General features: G+C 41.1%; 1 protein-coding gene across 1 annotated transcript in view; it reads right to left on the bottom strand.

The window, feature by feature from the left end:
* Positions 1-10,875: 10,875 nt before the first annotated feature.
* Positions 10,876-15,459, bottom strand: part of LOC127639620 (slit homolog 1 protein-like) — an 82,568-nt gene continuing 77,984 nt past the window's right edge. Inside the window, exon 37 of the mRNA XM_052121737.1 lies at positions 10,876-11,561. Within this exon, the coding sequence (XP_051977697.1) occupies positions 11,317-11,561 (245 nt within the window). The 3' untranslated portion in view covers positions 10,876-11,316. The remainder of the gene's footprint in view (positions 11,562-15,459) is intronic.

The raw sequence follows: 15,459 nt of genomic DNA, 5'->3' as shown, positions 1-15,459 counted from the left end.
GAGGATGCCATATGCCCCAGGAGCCTTTGGAAATGTTTAAAATGGACCATAGTGCCTGGCTTGAAGGAAGCGAGGCATTTCAGCACCGACTGTGCACGCTCGTTGGAGAGACGTGCTGACATTGAGACTGAGTCTAACTCCATGCCGAGAAAAGAGATGTTCTGAACCGGGGCGAGCTTGCTCTTTTCCCAGTTGACCTGAAGTCCCAAACAGCTGAGGTGCCTGAGCACCTGGTCGCTGTGCGCGCATAGTAACTCTCGCGAGGGGGCCAGGATGAGCCAGTCGTCAAGGTAATTGAGTATGCGTATGCCGGCTTCTCGGAGTGGGGCAAGGGCTGCCTCTGCAACTTTCATTGGAGGGACAGGCTCTATCACCTCTTTGAGTAAAAGAGAGGCAATTTCCTTGTGCAGGGATTTGGCATGTTCGCAGTATACTGCGGAAAAACGGATGCCCGTTTTCCTTGTGCGACATGCGATAGCCTCAGTCTACCTATGTGCGAGGCTGATGATCTTTCATTATTACAGATTAAACAGGAGCACTAGATCTCATCAAGTGGTTGTACGGACTTTGTGTGTGAGGGTGTCCGATCCAGACATGCTAAATAATTTGGTGCCGTGACCCGGATGCACCAGATCTGCTGCAGCTGTTCGCTGGGGCTCGACAACGTGGGATCACAACGCTCTTGAAATCGACGGCCAAAGAATCTTCGTTGTTCACATTCTGGTGGCAGTGTCTGGAAATCGACAGTAACTGAACTATTTTGCTTCACACAATATTTGCACATTGGACTGATTCCTGTTTTTTTTTTTTGTTTTCTTCATCTTTGCTTGTAGAAGTGTACGAAAAGTGAAGTTAATTGTTCTTGTGTACATTTTTCTTGTTTTCATTTACCATTGGTAAAATGGCTGAAGGGAGATGGAAAGAAGACCTGGTAACGCCACACATTGGCAGGGGTCAAGGGTTTTTGGGGGTTAATGAGCCTATAGTCGCTAGACCACGCATGTTGGTCTACGATTCTGTGACTGTTCCGACTGCGCTTCACAATAACGAGACGAGTAAACCAGAATCTTCCACTCCCATCAATGCTGGTTATGACAATATTACACAACAATTATGCAACCTCATTGGTGAGCTTGGAAGCCAGATAGGTGACTCCATTGCGACACGGTTGTTAACAAACCAGACTTCAGCATTACTCATAGTCAAAGCTGACATTAAGGAACCACAAATGTTTAGAGGGGATGGAAGTGATAAGTGCACCATCCTGGAGTGGATTGAACTGATGGAGGTGTATTTGTCCAAAAAGGGTTGCGACAAATTCGACAGCGTGGAAGAGATATTAAATCATCTCTGTAGCCGGGCAAAGACCATTGTTAGGGTCAAGGTGAAAAGTAGTCTGGCTACAGTACTCTGTCCTGAAGTTGTCAACCAGGTACTGCAGTGCTATTTTAGTGAGAGCCCTGGCTCATTAGCTGATTTTTATGCGACGCAGCCAAAGCCAAAGGTGAGCACCCTGTTGACTATTGGGTCAGGCTGAATGAGGCAGCTGAGCTAGCAGATGCTCACCTACAAAGACGTGGTGGCAAAATGGAAAATATGAGTTCTGAGATCGCAATGATGTTTATCAGGATCTGTCCCAATCTTGATCTCTCCAATGTTTTTAGGTGCAAGCCCTTAAGCAAATGGTCAGACGAGGGGGTCCAAGGGGCTATCGACGAGCATGAGAGAGACTTTAAGTCTCGGAAGCCGGTTCCGTCTGCGCCTAAAGTTGCAGTGAATCAAGCTATTGTTGCTGAAAAACCTGTCAGCACTCAGGTAGCAGTAAGAAGCGAAAGTATGGGTGTAACCTCTGCAGTGTGTACTGTAGGCCTGCACCCTAAAACAAGTGTAGCCGCAGAATTGGGCACTTTGGAGCGTGTGCTGAAAATGTTAGAAAGGGTGCTGGAGCGCACGGCCAAAATCAGAACCAAAGCATCGAACGTCATCTTTGTATCAAGCTTCCCCATGTGAAGTGTGTGGAGACCTATCTCACTCGACTCGCTCTCACTGTTTGAGGGGAAAAAAGATGCCTCAATTGTCTAGAGTTTGGGCATCAACGTAAGCAGTGTCACAGGTTTGTTGGCCTAGGCGGGGCCCAAACCAGTGACGATCAGGGAAATTAGATCACTCACATTGTAGAGAGGGCGATGTGAGTGTTAAAGGTCAGCCTCTCATCAGTGAAGATGATCATCTATGGCAGCCATTGTCAGGTTGAGTCAAGTGGCAGTATCATCTTGTTCCAGAACATTGTGAAGCTGGAAAAAGCTGACAGTTTGTTTTATACTGATGTGCTGGTGAATGATACAGTCCCAAAATTTTGTTCCCGTTATTGTTCATAAGTTAAAAGAAAATAATGTTATAGTAGCAAAACTTTTCTTCGGGTGTTTGTTTGGGAAGGGAGCGTTAGCGGACACCTCTGGGGTTTTCCTTGTGCGACATGCGATAGCCTCAGTCTAACTATGTGCGAGGCTGATAAGCATATGTGTGCACTGTTGCTTTTCTCTGTGAATCTCTGGTAAGATGATGTTTATTGTCTAAATATATACTGATTGCTTAATAAGTGTGATTTAAGTGATGGTAGCATTTGATCGTGTTAGTGGTGATGTGTGTTTAATTGTAATTAGATTTTTATGAAATTCATCATAGCGCTAACTAATTAGCATCTTATGCTCAGTGTGTATTTGGAAGAGAGAGAAAAGCTGCAGCACTATTGATCCACTGATGATCTTTCATTATTACAGGTATGTTGGTTAATTGGTTATGCTTTATAAAAAAAAAAAGAGATCTGGTTGAATGTTAATTAACGTATATTGTACGTAGAGTGTTATAAGGGGAAATCATTTTATTTAATGATTCATCCTGTGTGTGACGCACCTGGTGCTGCCTGCATGTAGAATGGTGTTAAATACATCGAATGTTTAATTTGGATTTATGTATATGAATAGTATTATTATTGTTTATTTGTTTCATTATAGTGTGCTATAACGTATAAATATTTGAATAAATGCATATGTTAATGTAATCTGGGATATAAAATATTGTAATGTATTATAAAATATTGAAATGTATTATTAAGAATATTAATGTGATGTTACATAAGGAAGACAAGAAGTTTAAATATTGTTATATATATTGCTATATTTAGTTAATATTTTATTTATATTTGATAATTTTTTTTGTTAAAACAGGGGTTAGCCTCAGTCTACCTATGTGCGAGGCTGATGAGCATATGTGTCCACTGTTGCTTTTCTCTGTGAATCTCTGTGTGTTTTTGGAAGAGAGAGAAAAGCTGACACCCTGTTGTTCCACTGATGATCTTTCATTGTTACAGATTTAACAGGAGCACTAGATCTCATCAAGTGGTTGTGCGGCCTTTGTGTGTGAAGGTGCCCGATAAAGACATGCTACACAGACACACTGCCTCAGTTTAAGTCTAGACTAAAGACTCGTCTATTTAGCCAGGCATACACCTCATTTATCCTTGAATGGCATCTATGCTTATATTATTTTATTTGTTTTCCTGTCTCAACCTCGGGACTCCTATCCTGAGGTCACCAGAACCGGCTGGATCCAGCTCCATTCTTGCTTCGTGTTGGACTCCACTGCTACATGTCACTGTGTGATGATGATCAAATGCAGCCGGTGCCAGCCAAACATCACTTCAGTCTATTATGATGAACTTCAGAGGATGAACTGATGCCAACTCTAACCATAAGACATGGGATTCTTCATATGCCATTGTCTGAACCTTGGATTTAGGATGGACCACACCGAACCTCACCGAAATTACCGGCCAGGTTGAACTGCAATGCACCACACTGATCTCTGCCTGCATCACCTCGGCCTATTGATGGATTACAATCTTGAAATGGAATGCATCGACTAACGATTGCCAACAAAAGCCTTCATCAGCCAATAACAAGGACAATTGCTTCTATGTGAACTTCTGCAGTTAATCCAGGATGGACTTCAAAGACATTGGTCATTAATCTTACAGTTCAAACAAAATCTTTGTTTAAACACTAACCCTTAACCCTTACTTAGTTTAATAATTAAACCATGATTTTACCTATACATAATTAATATTTACATTACATTCATAATGTTAGTCAGAGGGGAACTGGCCCCCACAGTGAGTCTGGTTTCTCCCAAGGTTATTTTTCTCCATTAATCTACATCTTATGGAGTTTTGTGTTCCTTGCCACAGTCGCCTACAGCTTGCTCACTGGGGTTATTAATACAATTATTATTTAATTACTTGTTTTTAAACAAGATAAACAATCGTATTTTATCTAATTACACAATGATGATTCATCGACATTATAGACATTACAGTCTGTTAATGCTGATCTTCTGTAAAGCTCCTTTGAAACGATGTGTTGTGACAGGCGCTATTCAAATAAAATTGACTTGACTTAATATCAGTTTATCTACATATATCTGTAATATGCTGTCTGTTACCTCATAAATAATTTTTATTGTTTACCGTTAATGAGCTTGATCTGAGAGTCTGGTGGCAATTGTACCAGAAGTGTGAAGCTTGAATTTTCATTAAAGCTTAAATATACTTTAACAAAAATAAGAGGTTACTTATTTATTCTGTCAAGTTGTGGGTGATTTTTGCTCCATGTCAAAAGAGCTTTAATGCCAAATATTTTTTTTTTTTTAAATCAAGCTAAAGTTTAAGGTTTAATGTCCTGTCAGTCATTTTGCTGGTTCTCAGTGTTGCATTTGAAGCAGATTATTGAGTCTGATTCATAATGTTTGTCAGTTGAGGGCATTATTGTGCCACTGTTGAATTTGACAGCCACAGAAACAAACGATGCTGCTCTTTTGCTTGGTTTTGGTCTCAAAATTATCTCTGGAGGGCGGGGATTTGGAATGAGGGGACATGGCTAATTCAACAGCTCAGTCACAAGCTTCAGAACGCTAAAATCACTTACAGCACCTTTAAACTAATTGTAATTAATTTGCATATATTCATTTAGCAGACGCTATTTATCTACAGCCTCAAAGCAATTTATATTTGATTACACGGTCTGTGTGATATTTTATACAGAAATTATGGCTGTCAATCGATTAAATGTTTTAATCGAATTAATTACATGGTGTCCCGATGAATTAATCACGATTAATCGCATTTAATCGCATATACAAATATTTGCTGAGAAAGCCCCTCATATAATAATAATTCAATATATAATGATGAAATAATTATACTTAGTTATCTTTTTAAATATTAAAAAATTATATATATATATATATAGTATATTAAATAAAAAGATATTCAGATAATTAAAATGCATTACATTCTTGTGGCAGAAGAGTTAATCATTAATAAGACAACACAAAAAGCTGCTTTAAAATACAATGTATTGTTTACTACCATATTATTGATCATAAGTCAATCGTTGGCATACTGTCAGGATATAAGCACGGAGGCAGAGGTAAGTGAATCCAAACACAGCTTTATTTTCAGTGGCAAGAGTGTTAAGTGAGTATATAGTAAGTTCAGGTGCAGATACTGTGAAGATCACTCGGTGCAGGGCAGGCAACAGGTAAGCACAAACACTTCGGGAATATGGGCATCGGGTAGTAACAGCTTAGAGATATCAATCCTCTCTTTCAGAAGCAGTGTTAGCAACCAGGTTCGGAAGACTAACTGGCGAATCAGAGGGATACTGGAGAGCAGACGGTAGGGGGTACGAACAGGAGTCCTGGAGAACAACAGAATGAGGACACAGGGGTTAGAGGTTTTCAGGTGAGTAAACGTTACGTTTTTCAGCAATCGGGATGCTTCAGGGGCTCAGAAGACAAAGAAGAGAGGTCTGTTCCTGTTGGAGGCGACGCTGAACTGGGGTTATGGTGAGTGATTTATAGTGCGTGTTGATGAGGTTGCTAATAGTGAACAGGTGTGTGTGATTAGTCATCCGGGGAGAGTGATCGTTGAGTGGAGAGTGGAACCAAGCTTGGCTGATCTCTCACACATACAGTTCACAGCAATCCATTTCACAAGTGAATTTGAGGGTTTGTTTAAGGACCCGTCAATGTACACCTGTGTCAGACAGATGCTTTTGTAGCGTCTCAGGTGCGTTGCATCATAAACATAACATTTTAAGGTCACTGTGTCAAGTTACATATAGTTTAATACTTAAAACACATCTTGAGATCCCTTAGTTCGGATTTGCGCACCTTCAAGTGTTTTGAACACAAGAACGTAACACATCCTTGTATTGTTCTGTCTGCTGAAGGGTTGTTTTCTTCACTGTATAAACTGTGCATTGCTCGTACAGCTGAAGTTTCATTTACTGCCCTCTGGAGTAAACATGTGGTACTACAAGCTTGCATTTCTCAGGAATCTTCCTTATTACGGTCCGGGGAAGTGCGATTAATTGCGTAAATTTTTTTACCGCGTTATTTTTAATAAAATTAATCGCACTGAATTAACATGTTAAATCGGCAGCCCTAATAGAAATATATTCTTGACATATAAACTTGCGCTAGAAGGACATTTTTGACTGTTGTGTCGGGTTTCTGTTTTGCAGTGCAACGAATCAGGAGCGATGGTAGAGAGGGTTCCAACGCGTGACACTAGCTGTCCAAATGCATCAAAAAAAATTATTAATTGTACTGACAATGCTTGAGCGGCCCGAATGCGTTAAAAATGTGCACTAGTTTAAAGATGAACCATCAGATCGTTGTTATTTCAACTTAAATGAAGCCTTTCCGATTACTACAATTGCTGAGAAAGAGCAGAGTGAAGTGCTAAAAGGACACTTTGCAAAGCTGGATTCAAAGCATGAGAAAGCAAGCAGGTGAATCCTGAATCATGATGAGAATATATACCAAAAGATCCTTCACACATTTCTTCAGTACAGTATTTTTCCTCAGAATCAATTGTCATAGGAGGAAGTAAGATATAACTCTGTTTTTGAAAGTAAAGCATATTTTAAGTAAAACTAATGCTAATATAAGAATTAGATAGGGAGTAAGAACGGAACACTAGTTATAACAACATCAGTGGTAGATTTAAGTTAAGTTAAATTAGTAACACTGCACAATAAGGTTTCATTTGTTAACACTATGTAATGCATTAGGTATCATGAACAAACGATTAACAATATATTTGTTACAGCATTGGTTAATGTAAGTTATAAAAATACAATTGTTCAATGTTAGTTCATGTTAGTTCATAGTGCATTAACCAATGTTAACAAGTACAACTTTTGATTTTATAAATGTACAAGTGTATGTTCAAATTAACATTAAGATTAAAAATAGCTGTAAAAGTATTGTTCATTGTTAATTAACTTACGTTAACAAATAGAACATTAATGTGTTACCACTTAATTATTAACAAAATTACAAAATAAAAAAAAAAGGGTTGGGGTTGTCATACATTTTCAAACTCAGGTTACGGCCCTGATACTGCAGTTGTTCTGGTAGCATTATACACAGGATTTGCATTTTTTAATCAAAGTTGCTTTAATATGAGCGAGCGCCACAATGTGAGGAGGCAAAACTGGATTGCTCCAATCGTGCACTTTCAATGTAGAGTGCAGCCCCCCTCTTTATTTGACAATTATCAAATATTAGCAGATTATCAAATACCCCCATCACCATATCTCACCACATGATAATAACATAATAACATTGGCCTACTCTAAATTACCAAATTAATATTCACTTTTTGGATCATAAAACATTTACGACACATTTATATATAAACAAGAAAGATTACTACTGCTTATCTTTCTCTTAGCGTGATAGGCCTGTACGTTTGCATCGAAGTTCATCAGAATGTTTGTCTCTTCCATCATTCTCAGCAGTTAGCTGTTAGCGATGTTTAGCTTTCAATGATGTGAGTGTAGTAAAGATTTAATTTAACAAATGTAATGCTGCCATGCGTTACCTCAAGCAGGTTAATTTACAACAATTACTTATTTGCCGTTACAAATTTTTTCTTTTGCCGTTTCGGAGCGACTGATTTACATGATAAAATAGGAAAAGATGCACAGGCTACTTTCATGTTTCTGGGAGCCATAATGCTAGAATTTAGAGTACATGGAGGCCTCTGGTAGGGAAGTGTACTGCAGGTAGTGACAATAACACTACAATGCTAGTTTGCTAATAAATTAAATTGACATGATTATTACAGTATACAAAACACAAATGGCTTCAATAATGATGACACCACAATAATCTTAAGAAATCAACTTCTAAATAAGCACTGATAAACTGTGCACAAAGACTCTGAACGTGTATTGAGGAAGTAAATTGTCACTTTTGTTTTCATGTTGACTTTAATCTTTATCAATTTATCAGAATTTATTGAAGAGTCTATTCTTTTTCTAAGTCTTTGAATAGGGTAGGCTACATGCTTATGTACTTGGTGCTTCCAGAGTTGATCTTGTGTAATACGCTTGAATGCCTTCATAGCAACAGAGATTAGAGCAACAGGTCTGTAATCATTAAGACAGCTTGGATTAGAGAACTTTGGTACAGAAGTTATCATGGCTAATTTGAAACATCGTGGGATGTTGTGGGTTGTTAAAAATAGTTGTGTATGCTTGTGCAAGCTGAGACGCACAGTGGCGGAGCTCGGCAGGGTTTACGGGTATATGATCAGGACAAGACTTTCTTGTTTTATAGCTCTCAATTCCTTCCAAGGGGTTGCGAGATGACTAAAAGAGGTCATGGCATGCCTATTTTTTATATGTTCCTTGATGTTCAGTTATAATATTAGCTAACTTGATTGCACAAAAAACAGTCATATATATGTAAAACATGATTTCCCCCCTCAGAAATGCTGGGTTTTGGTGCTGCTTCTCTTTTCTTTTTCTTTTTATCTTTTCTCTCCAGTTTGGAATGCCCAATTCCCAATGTTCACTAAATCCTCATGGTGGCATTGTGACTCGCCTCAATCTGGGTGGAGGAGGATGATCTCAGTTTCCTCCGCATCTGAGACAGTCAATCCCCCGCATCTTATCACGTGGCTTGTTGAGCGAGTTACCATGAAGACATAACGAGTGCGGAGGCTTCACGCTATTCTTTGCAGCATCCACACACAACTGTGTTGCACACCTGGGTCATGAGCTGTCTTCATGTTGTACTGAGGTTCGGTCACTTCGGTCTGAGGTGTCGGGTTTGTGTGTTGCCAAACTCTCGCACAGGTGTCCTGTCTCGCGGCATTTGCCTCACGATGTACACTTAGGCTTTGTCTAGTGTGTGAATGCATGGCATTACTTTGTTTGCCGTTGCTACGCATTCTCTCGTCTTGTCTGTTGGCTAGCATGAGCGTACACTGCCTTATTTTCTTTGCGATGTGTGCTCATGCCATTCGGGTGTTTGTGTCTTGTGAGAGCATGTGGCTTTGATTTGTTTCTGTATTGCCTCATGTCTCTCAGTCTTGCGTTAAACCCCGCCTCCTTGTTTGCCCATTATTAGTTCATTAGTCACACCTGCCCTGCTTGTTAACCTGCTTGATTTCCTTCACTATTATTATCCTCATGTGTGCTGTCCAGTGCCAGTTCGTCTTGTTTGGTGTCCATGTCTGTGTTGTGTTCTTCCCAGTTCCTGTAGGTTCTGGTCAGTCCTGTGTTTTGCCCCGTTATCCAGTCCAGCCCATTTGTGTCATAACCACCCAGTACCTGTTTTTTCCCCTTCAGGGTATTTTTTGTTTTGCCTTTGTTTATTTTTGTATTAATAAATCCTTTTAGTTTTTTCACTCTGCATTTGGGGACTTTCTGCATATCTTGTGACACTACTAAAAATAAGTAATAATTTAAAACTTTCAATTACAAATGCTAAAACCTCAAAATTTCAGATGTACATTGAATTTCTTAGTGTAATTGAGTGACTCTCTTTAACAACTGTTGTTTGTTCTTGAAGAACATTCAGTTCAGCTTCTGAAACCTTTGGAATCACAAAATTAATCACAATGATTTATTTTATTCTATTCTATTGACACATACTTTCAGTTGAATATTTACATTTATTTGAGGAAATTGAATATTTGAATGCTGTCTTAGACAATGTGGGGCCTTGAGGTCAAAAAGGTTGAGGACCTGAATGATTGACCTAAATAATCCAAAGAAACTAAGGGGGTGTTCACACTTGTAGTTCGGTTCTCTTGGTCCGGACCAAAAATGAAAATTATACATTGGCTGGCATTTTTAACACCGAACCTATCCTTACAAAACCAAAGGCATCAGGAAAAAGTCACATTTATATTTATATATGTATGGTGGAGTACAAACGAAGAGCTAATAAAATGTGTAAAGGAGTCAAAACAACAGCAGTAATTCCTCCGTTGTACACCCAAACAAAGATATGCTGCAAGGACAGCTGACGGGCGGTTCCGACGCCAGTACTGAACTATAATGGGCAACATTATACTCCTATGACTCCTATGATGAGAAGAACCAGGTATGCTTGAGGTCAGTATTAGGCTAATTACTTCTTGTTTTTGGTCCGTTTAGATGTCTTTGGTCCATGTTTCATTCATATATCAATCGAACCGTACCATTCAGGCAGTCTCGGTCCACGTGTTTGGTGCGCACCAAGGTTCGGGTGACAGCGTTCACACTTGTTCAAATGATCCGCACTAAAAGATCAATCGCACCAGAGTTAGTTTTAATCGAACAAAACCTGCCAAGTGTGAACACACCCTAAAAAACACACCCTAGGGTAAAAGAAAATAACCTTTTTAAGAGTCAAAAGAAACCTTTAATGAAATAAATAGAAACAAAATCACTTGCAAACACAAGAACACTTGTATGAGACTGCATTAAATTAAAAAAAAATGCTTAAACTACTTTGTCAAACAATTGTGGATAAAAAACAGACTAAAAGGTAAAAAAATGGTACCAGTGTCGATGTTCAACATAAAAAAATACTATATTTTAAAATGAATGACAGTATATATTACAATCAAACTTAAAAATGTTAAACAAATATTTTACAATATTAAAAATTATATTAATATAATAAATCCTGTATAGCATGCTGTCAGTTAAGATGTATAAATAAAATTAAGAAACTGATCCAATTGTTGGTTAGCCTTTTACTTATTAATAAATTCAATCTTTTGTTTGACTGACAGCACGACTCTGGCTCACAATATTTAGATGTCAACCATTTAGACCATTCTCATGCAGCAGTTATCATTTCTTAAATTATTCTCTACATCACAGATGTTATTGTCCATGATACATAGATACAATTACACACTATTTCTAAATCATTTCCAAACTTTGTCCTCTGCAACTTGTGTGATTAGACACACTTTTCACAGCCACATTCCACTGTCTTTTCTACCACCTGTGCGAATGAAGTGCCATCGTCGCACTCGAAACTATATCGTCTGCGCCGTATCCTGGTGCTGGTACAGCAGAAGCCCGTGTCCACCCTGCAGCCGCCACGACACTCGACCCAGGACAGGGGCTGCGTGCTTCGACACTGGACTTCCCCGCGGCGTATGCGATGGAAATCCCTCACAGACTCGCCCTGACAAGGAGCCACTGGAATCAAAGAGCATATTCACACATCTACAGTCAGCCTATAACTGAATTCAACTTAAAGAAACAGTCCATCCAAAAATGAAAAATCTGTCATAATTTACTCTCCCCACATGATGTTCCAAAACCTGTCTGATTTAGTTTTTCTTATGATACACTGTTACAGTGCCAAAAATTATAAAAAGCATTAAATAGTACCATAAAATAAGTCCATACAACTGTATTCCAAGTCTTCTTATGCCTTATGATAGCTTTGTGAGAGGAACTGACTGAAATTGAAATTGTAAGTCACTAAAAATCTTATTGCAAAGAATCATATTCTTACTCAGTAGTTTTATCTTATTTGCCACTAAAAATATCTAAATATCCTTAAAACAAAACACATTAACTTGAGAAGCAAAATTACATACCTGTAAAATATTAAGACTTTATTTGCGGAGAAATCTAACAAAATTGAATGATGTTTAATATTCTGGGTTCAGTAAGACAGCGTTTGTCAAAAAATTACAAATTAATTCATCCCTCCTTTAATTAAAGCATAAATCGAGGTTACAGTGAGGCACTTGCAATTGAAGTCAATGGGGCCAATTTGTGGAGGGTTTAAAAACAGAAATGTGCAGCTTATAATTTTAAGAAAACACTTACATTAATTCTGTTAAAACTTGTTTAAAACCAAATTTTTACAGTAATTTTAGGGTTTGTTGACATTACATCGTCATGGCAACGTAAAATTAGATATAACTTCACACAGAAAAGGTTAGCAAGTGATTTGTTTAACACTAAAATCATGTAAATACACATATTGTTTACATCTTGTGGCTACACTTTTGGAAGAGTGAATATTTTAACATTTAAAATTGGCCCTCATTCACTTCCATTGTAAGTGCATCACTGGAACACAGATTTTTGCTTTTTTTTTTTAAGAAAAGGAGGAATGTACATATATGTTTTGTCAATAAAATGTGTTAAACATGTGTTAAATGAAAAAAGAAAAGGAGGGACGAGTGGAAATTAATTTCTGTGGTAATCAACATTATGCTACAAATGTTGTAGAACTATATAACTTGATAACTGGAACATTCCTTTAAAACAACTTTGCCAGTGGGGTTAAAAAAAACTTCATTCAAAGGAAAAACAAGTTCCCCTTCTGTCACTCACTCAACGTTGTGTCGATTGTAGTGACACAAAGGGTCTCTTCCTCCTCGGTCTACTCTGGACGGTGGGGCGGTCCACGGATACACAGAGGTCCCTCAGGTGGACAAGGTGTTTGCGATCCACTTGTGTCCCGAGAACACCACCCCCTGGCGGGACCGCCTGGTATTCCCCTCCAAGGCCTGTAGGACAACGTCGTCACTGACTGCTGAAGCCTACAGCGCCACTGGACAGGCACCTGGGTAGTCCCGATCCCTATGTGCTGAAGGAACTGCGCCCTGCCGCCAACCTCACTATCAGAGCTATGAGGGTCACAGCGTAAGTACTCGGGCAGGCGATGGCCATCCTTGTGGTCCAGGAGTGCAATTTGTGTCTGAATTGGGTCGAGATGCGTCACATTGACAAGGTACGCGTTCTCAACACCCCCGTCTCCCAGTTTGGCCTTTTTGGGCAACACGGTCCACAACTTTGCTGAGCAGTTTTCAGCAGTGAAGAGGCAGACAGAAGCTATATCTCACATCATGCCCGTCAATGTAGCCCGCGCCCCAAGGGCGTCCCCCTGCGACTAAACCAGGCAGCTCTGCTTCAAACGGGCCCAGCTCTCAGCCTTAGCGTCAAGTGCCCCGCGGGCGGTGTACGCCCCCCATCTTCAGGACCCCCTCTAGGACCCGTGAAGCTCCTAGGTGCCCCTGAGACGGAAGACCCGGGCAGTCAGACGTTCGCTCCGCAGCTGGTACCAAGACCACTCCATCCCCCAGTGGAGGGCCGGGAGCAATTTCCTCACTTCCTGGGTCATCTAGCTGGCGTCCGGCACCAAAATCTTACAGTCCCGTTTCCCCGGACACAGTCACCTCTGGACCCGCGACTATCCAGCCCCGGCAGGCCAGCACTGACGAGTTTCAAAGACGTCCCGACAGGACCTCCTCCTCAGTCTCTAACCCGCCCCCTGCCGGGTGCACGGAGCAAGGTAAGTCTAGTCTAAGGTCTTTCTCAGCACCCAAGCATCAGGACACGCTTCTGCCTCCCGATGCATATTTACTCCTCGGCATCGATCCTCCCTACGGCTCGTGTCCGATGGCCAGGCGTATCAGTACAAGGTCCTCCCCTTCGGCCCGTCCTTGTCCCCTCGCGTCTTCACCAAGGTCGCAGAGGCAGCCCTTGCCCCGCTACGGGAAGTAGGCATCCGCATACTTGATTACCTCAATGACTGGCTCATCCTAGCACACTCTCGAGAGTTACTATGCGCCTACAGGGACCAGGTGCTCCAGCACCTCAGCCATTTGGGGCTTCAGGTCAACTGGGGAAAAAGCAAGCTCTCTCCGGTTCATAGCATCTCTTTTCTCGGCTTGGAGTGAGACTCAGTCTCAATATCAGCACGTCTCACAACTGAGTGTGCGCGGTCAATCCTCAGGTGCCTCGCTTGCATCAAGCCAGGCACATTGGTTCCTCTCAAACAGTTCCAGAGGCTCCAACACTGTGCAACACCCAACACCTTTGCTAGGTTCTACAACCTCAGGGTTGAGTTGGTCTTGTCCCGTGTTTTGTCAGGTCCAAGCCGGTAGAACTCGGTAATACGGAACAGCCGACCGGGTGTTCCGCTTTCACCTTTCGTCCTTCACCAAGTTAATCCAGTGCGCCTTCTTTCCCAGGTTAGCCACTAATCTCGCTTCCTGGATGCTCTTCCTCCCTAGCCCTCTGGCCGGCGAATTCAGTGGAGGAATTCGCCACCAGACCCACCACGAGTCGAGTGCTCCGTGTTGGGCTTGGGCTCCACAGGCATAGTTACCGCTTCAGGCAACTCCCTGTGATGTATTTTCCACTGTACGGTCCCCCTGCTGGCAGGACCTGCGTCTCCCTTGGGCAGCCCTTGCTGCCCCCTGGTTCCCGTGACTGTAGCAACTCCTCCCTTGTCAGGCAGGATCTACCTCTGCACCATGTCCACAGGTGGCTTGACAACCCCCGTGTGTATTAGCCACAAGTTATCTCCCCCAGTCTGGGCATGTTGTGGTCTCCACAGGGCCTTTTCCCCCGGAAAGAATAGGAACGGAAAAGGACGCCTTCCCCGAGGAATCTATAGCGTCAAGATAGCCCCAGCCACTTTTTAACTCTATGAAGAGAAAAGTTGTGGTTAGCCGGCTGGCTCCCATGCAAGTCATGTCACCTGTTTCCATATGGGTACTGGAACCTAAGAGCAGTATATGACACCTTTTATTGGGGGCGTTGGGGAGGGTTGCGTACAGCTGACCCAGCTGCTTCTAGCATGCAACAACTTGCTTGCACCTGGCTCAGCAGTCACGTAACACGGGTTAGTGCATGGCGTTTTGAAGTGGGACCCCTTGTGTCACTACAATCGACACAACGTGTGTTTCCGTTACCACGTCACTATCCCTACCACTGTAATGCAGCGTAATTCTCGGCTCATTAGTGAAAACCTGTCTGACAGTCACTTGCCTGCTCCCCTTTATACTCGTATGTCTGGGGGAGGAGCATGCAAATTCTGTCTGCCAACTTGACATTGGCCTTTTCTCAAGTTCAGAGGTATGCAAGGCTCTCAGAAGAGACCCCTTGTGTCAGTACAATCGACACAACATCTCGTTCCTTCCATCGGGGAACGGAGGTTACAACAGTAACCTTGATGTTTATATTTCTTACCCCATTATCAGATTTAGTTTTTGATTTAAGCATAAACCCCATACATTTTGCTACATTTCTCTGAAAAATCTAATATTTTATGTCATTTTATGTCAAA

Source organism: Xyrauchen texanus, chromosome 48 (assembly GCF_025860055.1).
Source record: "Xyrauchen texanus isolate HMW12.3.18 chromosome 48, RBS_HiC_50CHRs, whole genome shotgun sequence".
Taxonomy (NCBI): domain Eukaryota; kingdom Metazoa; phylum Chordata; class Actinopteri; order Cypriniformes; family Catostomidae; genus Xyrauchen; species Xyrauchen texanus.
This window is presented reverse-complemented; position numbering and strand designations above follow the sequence as displayed.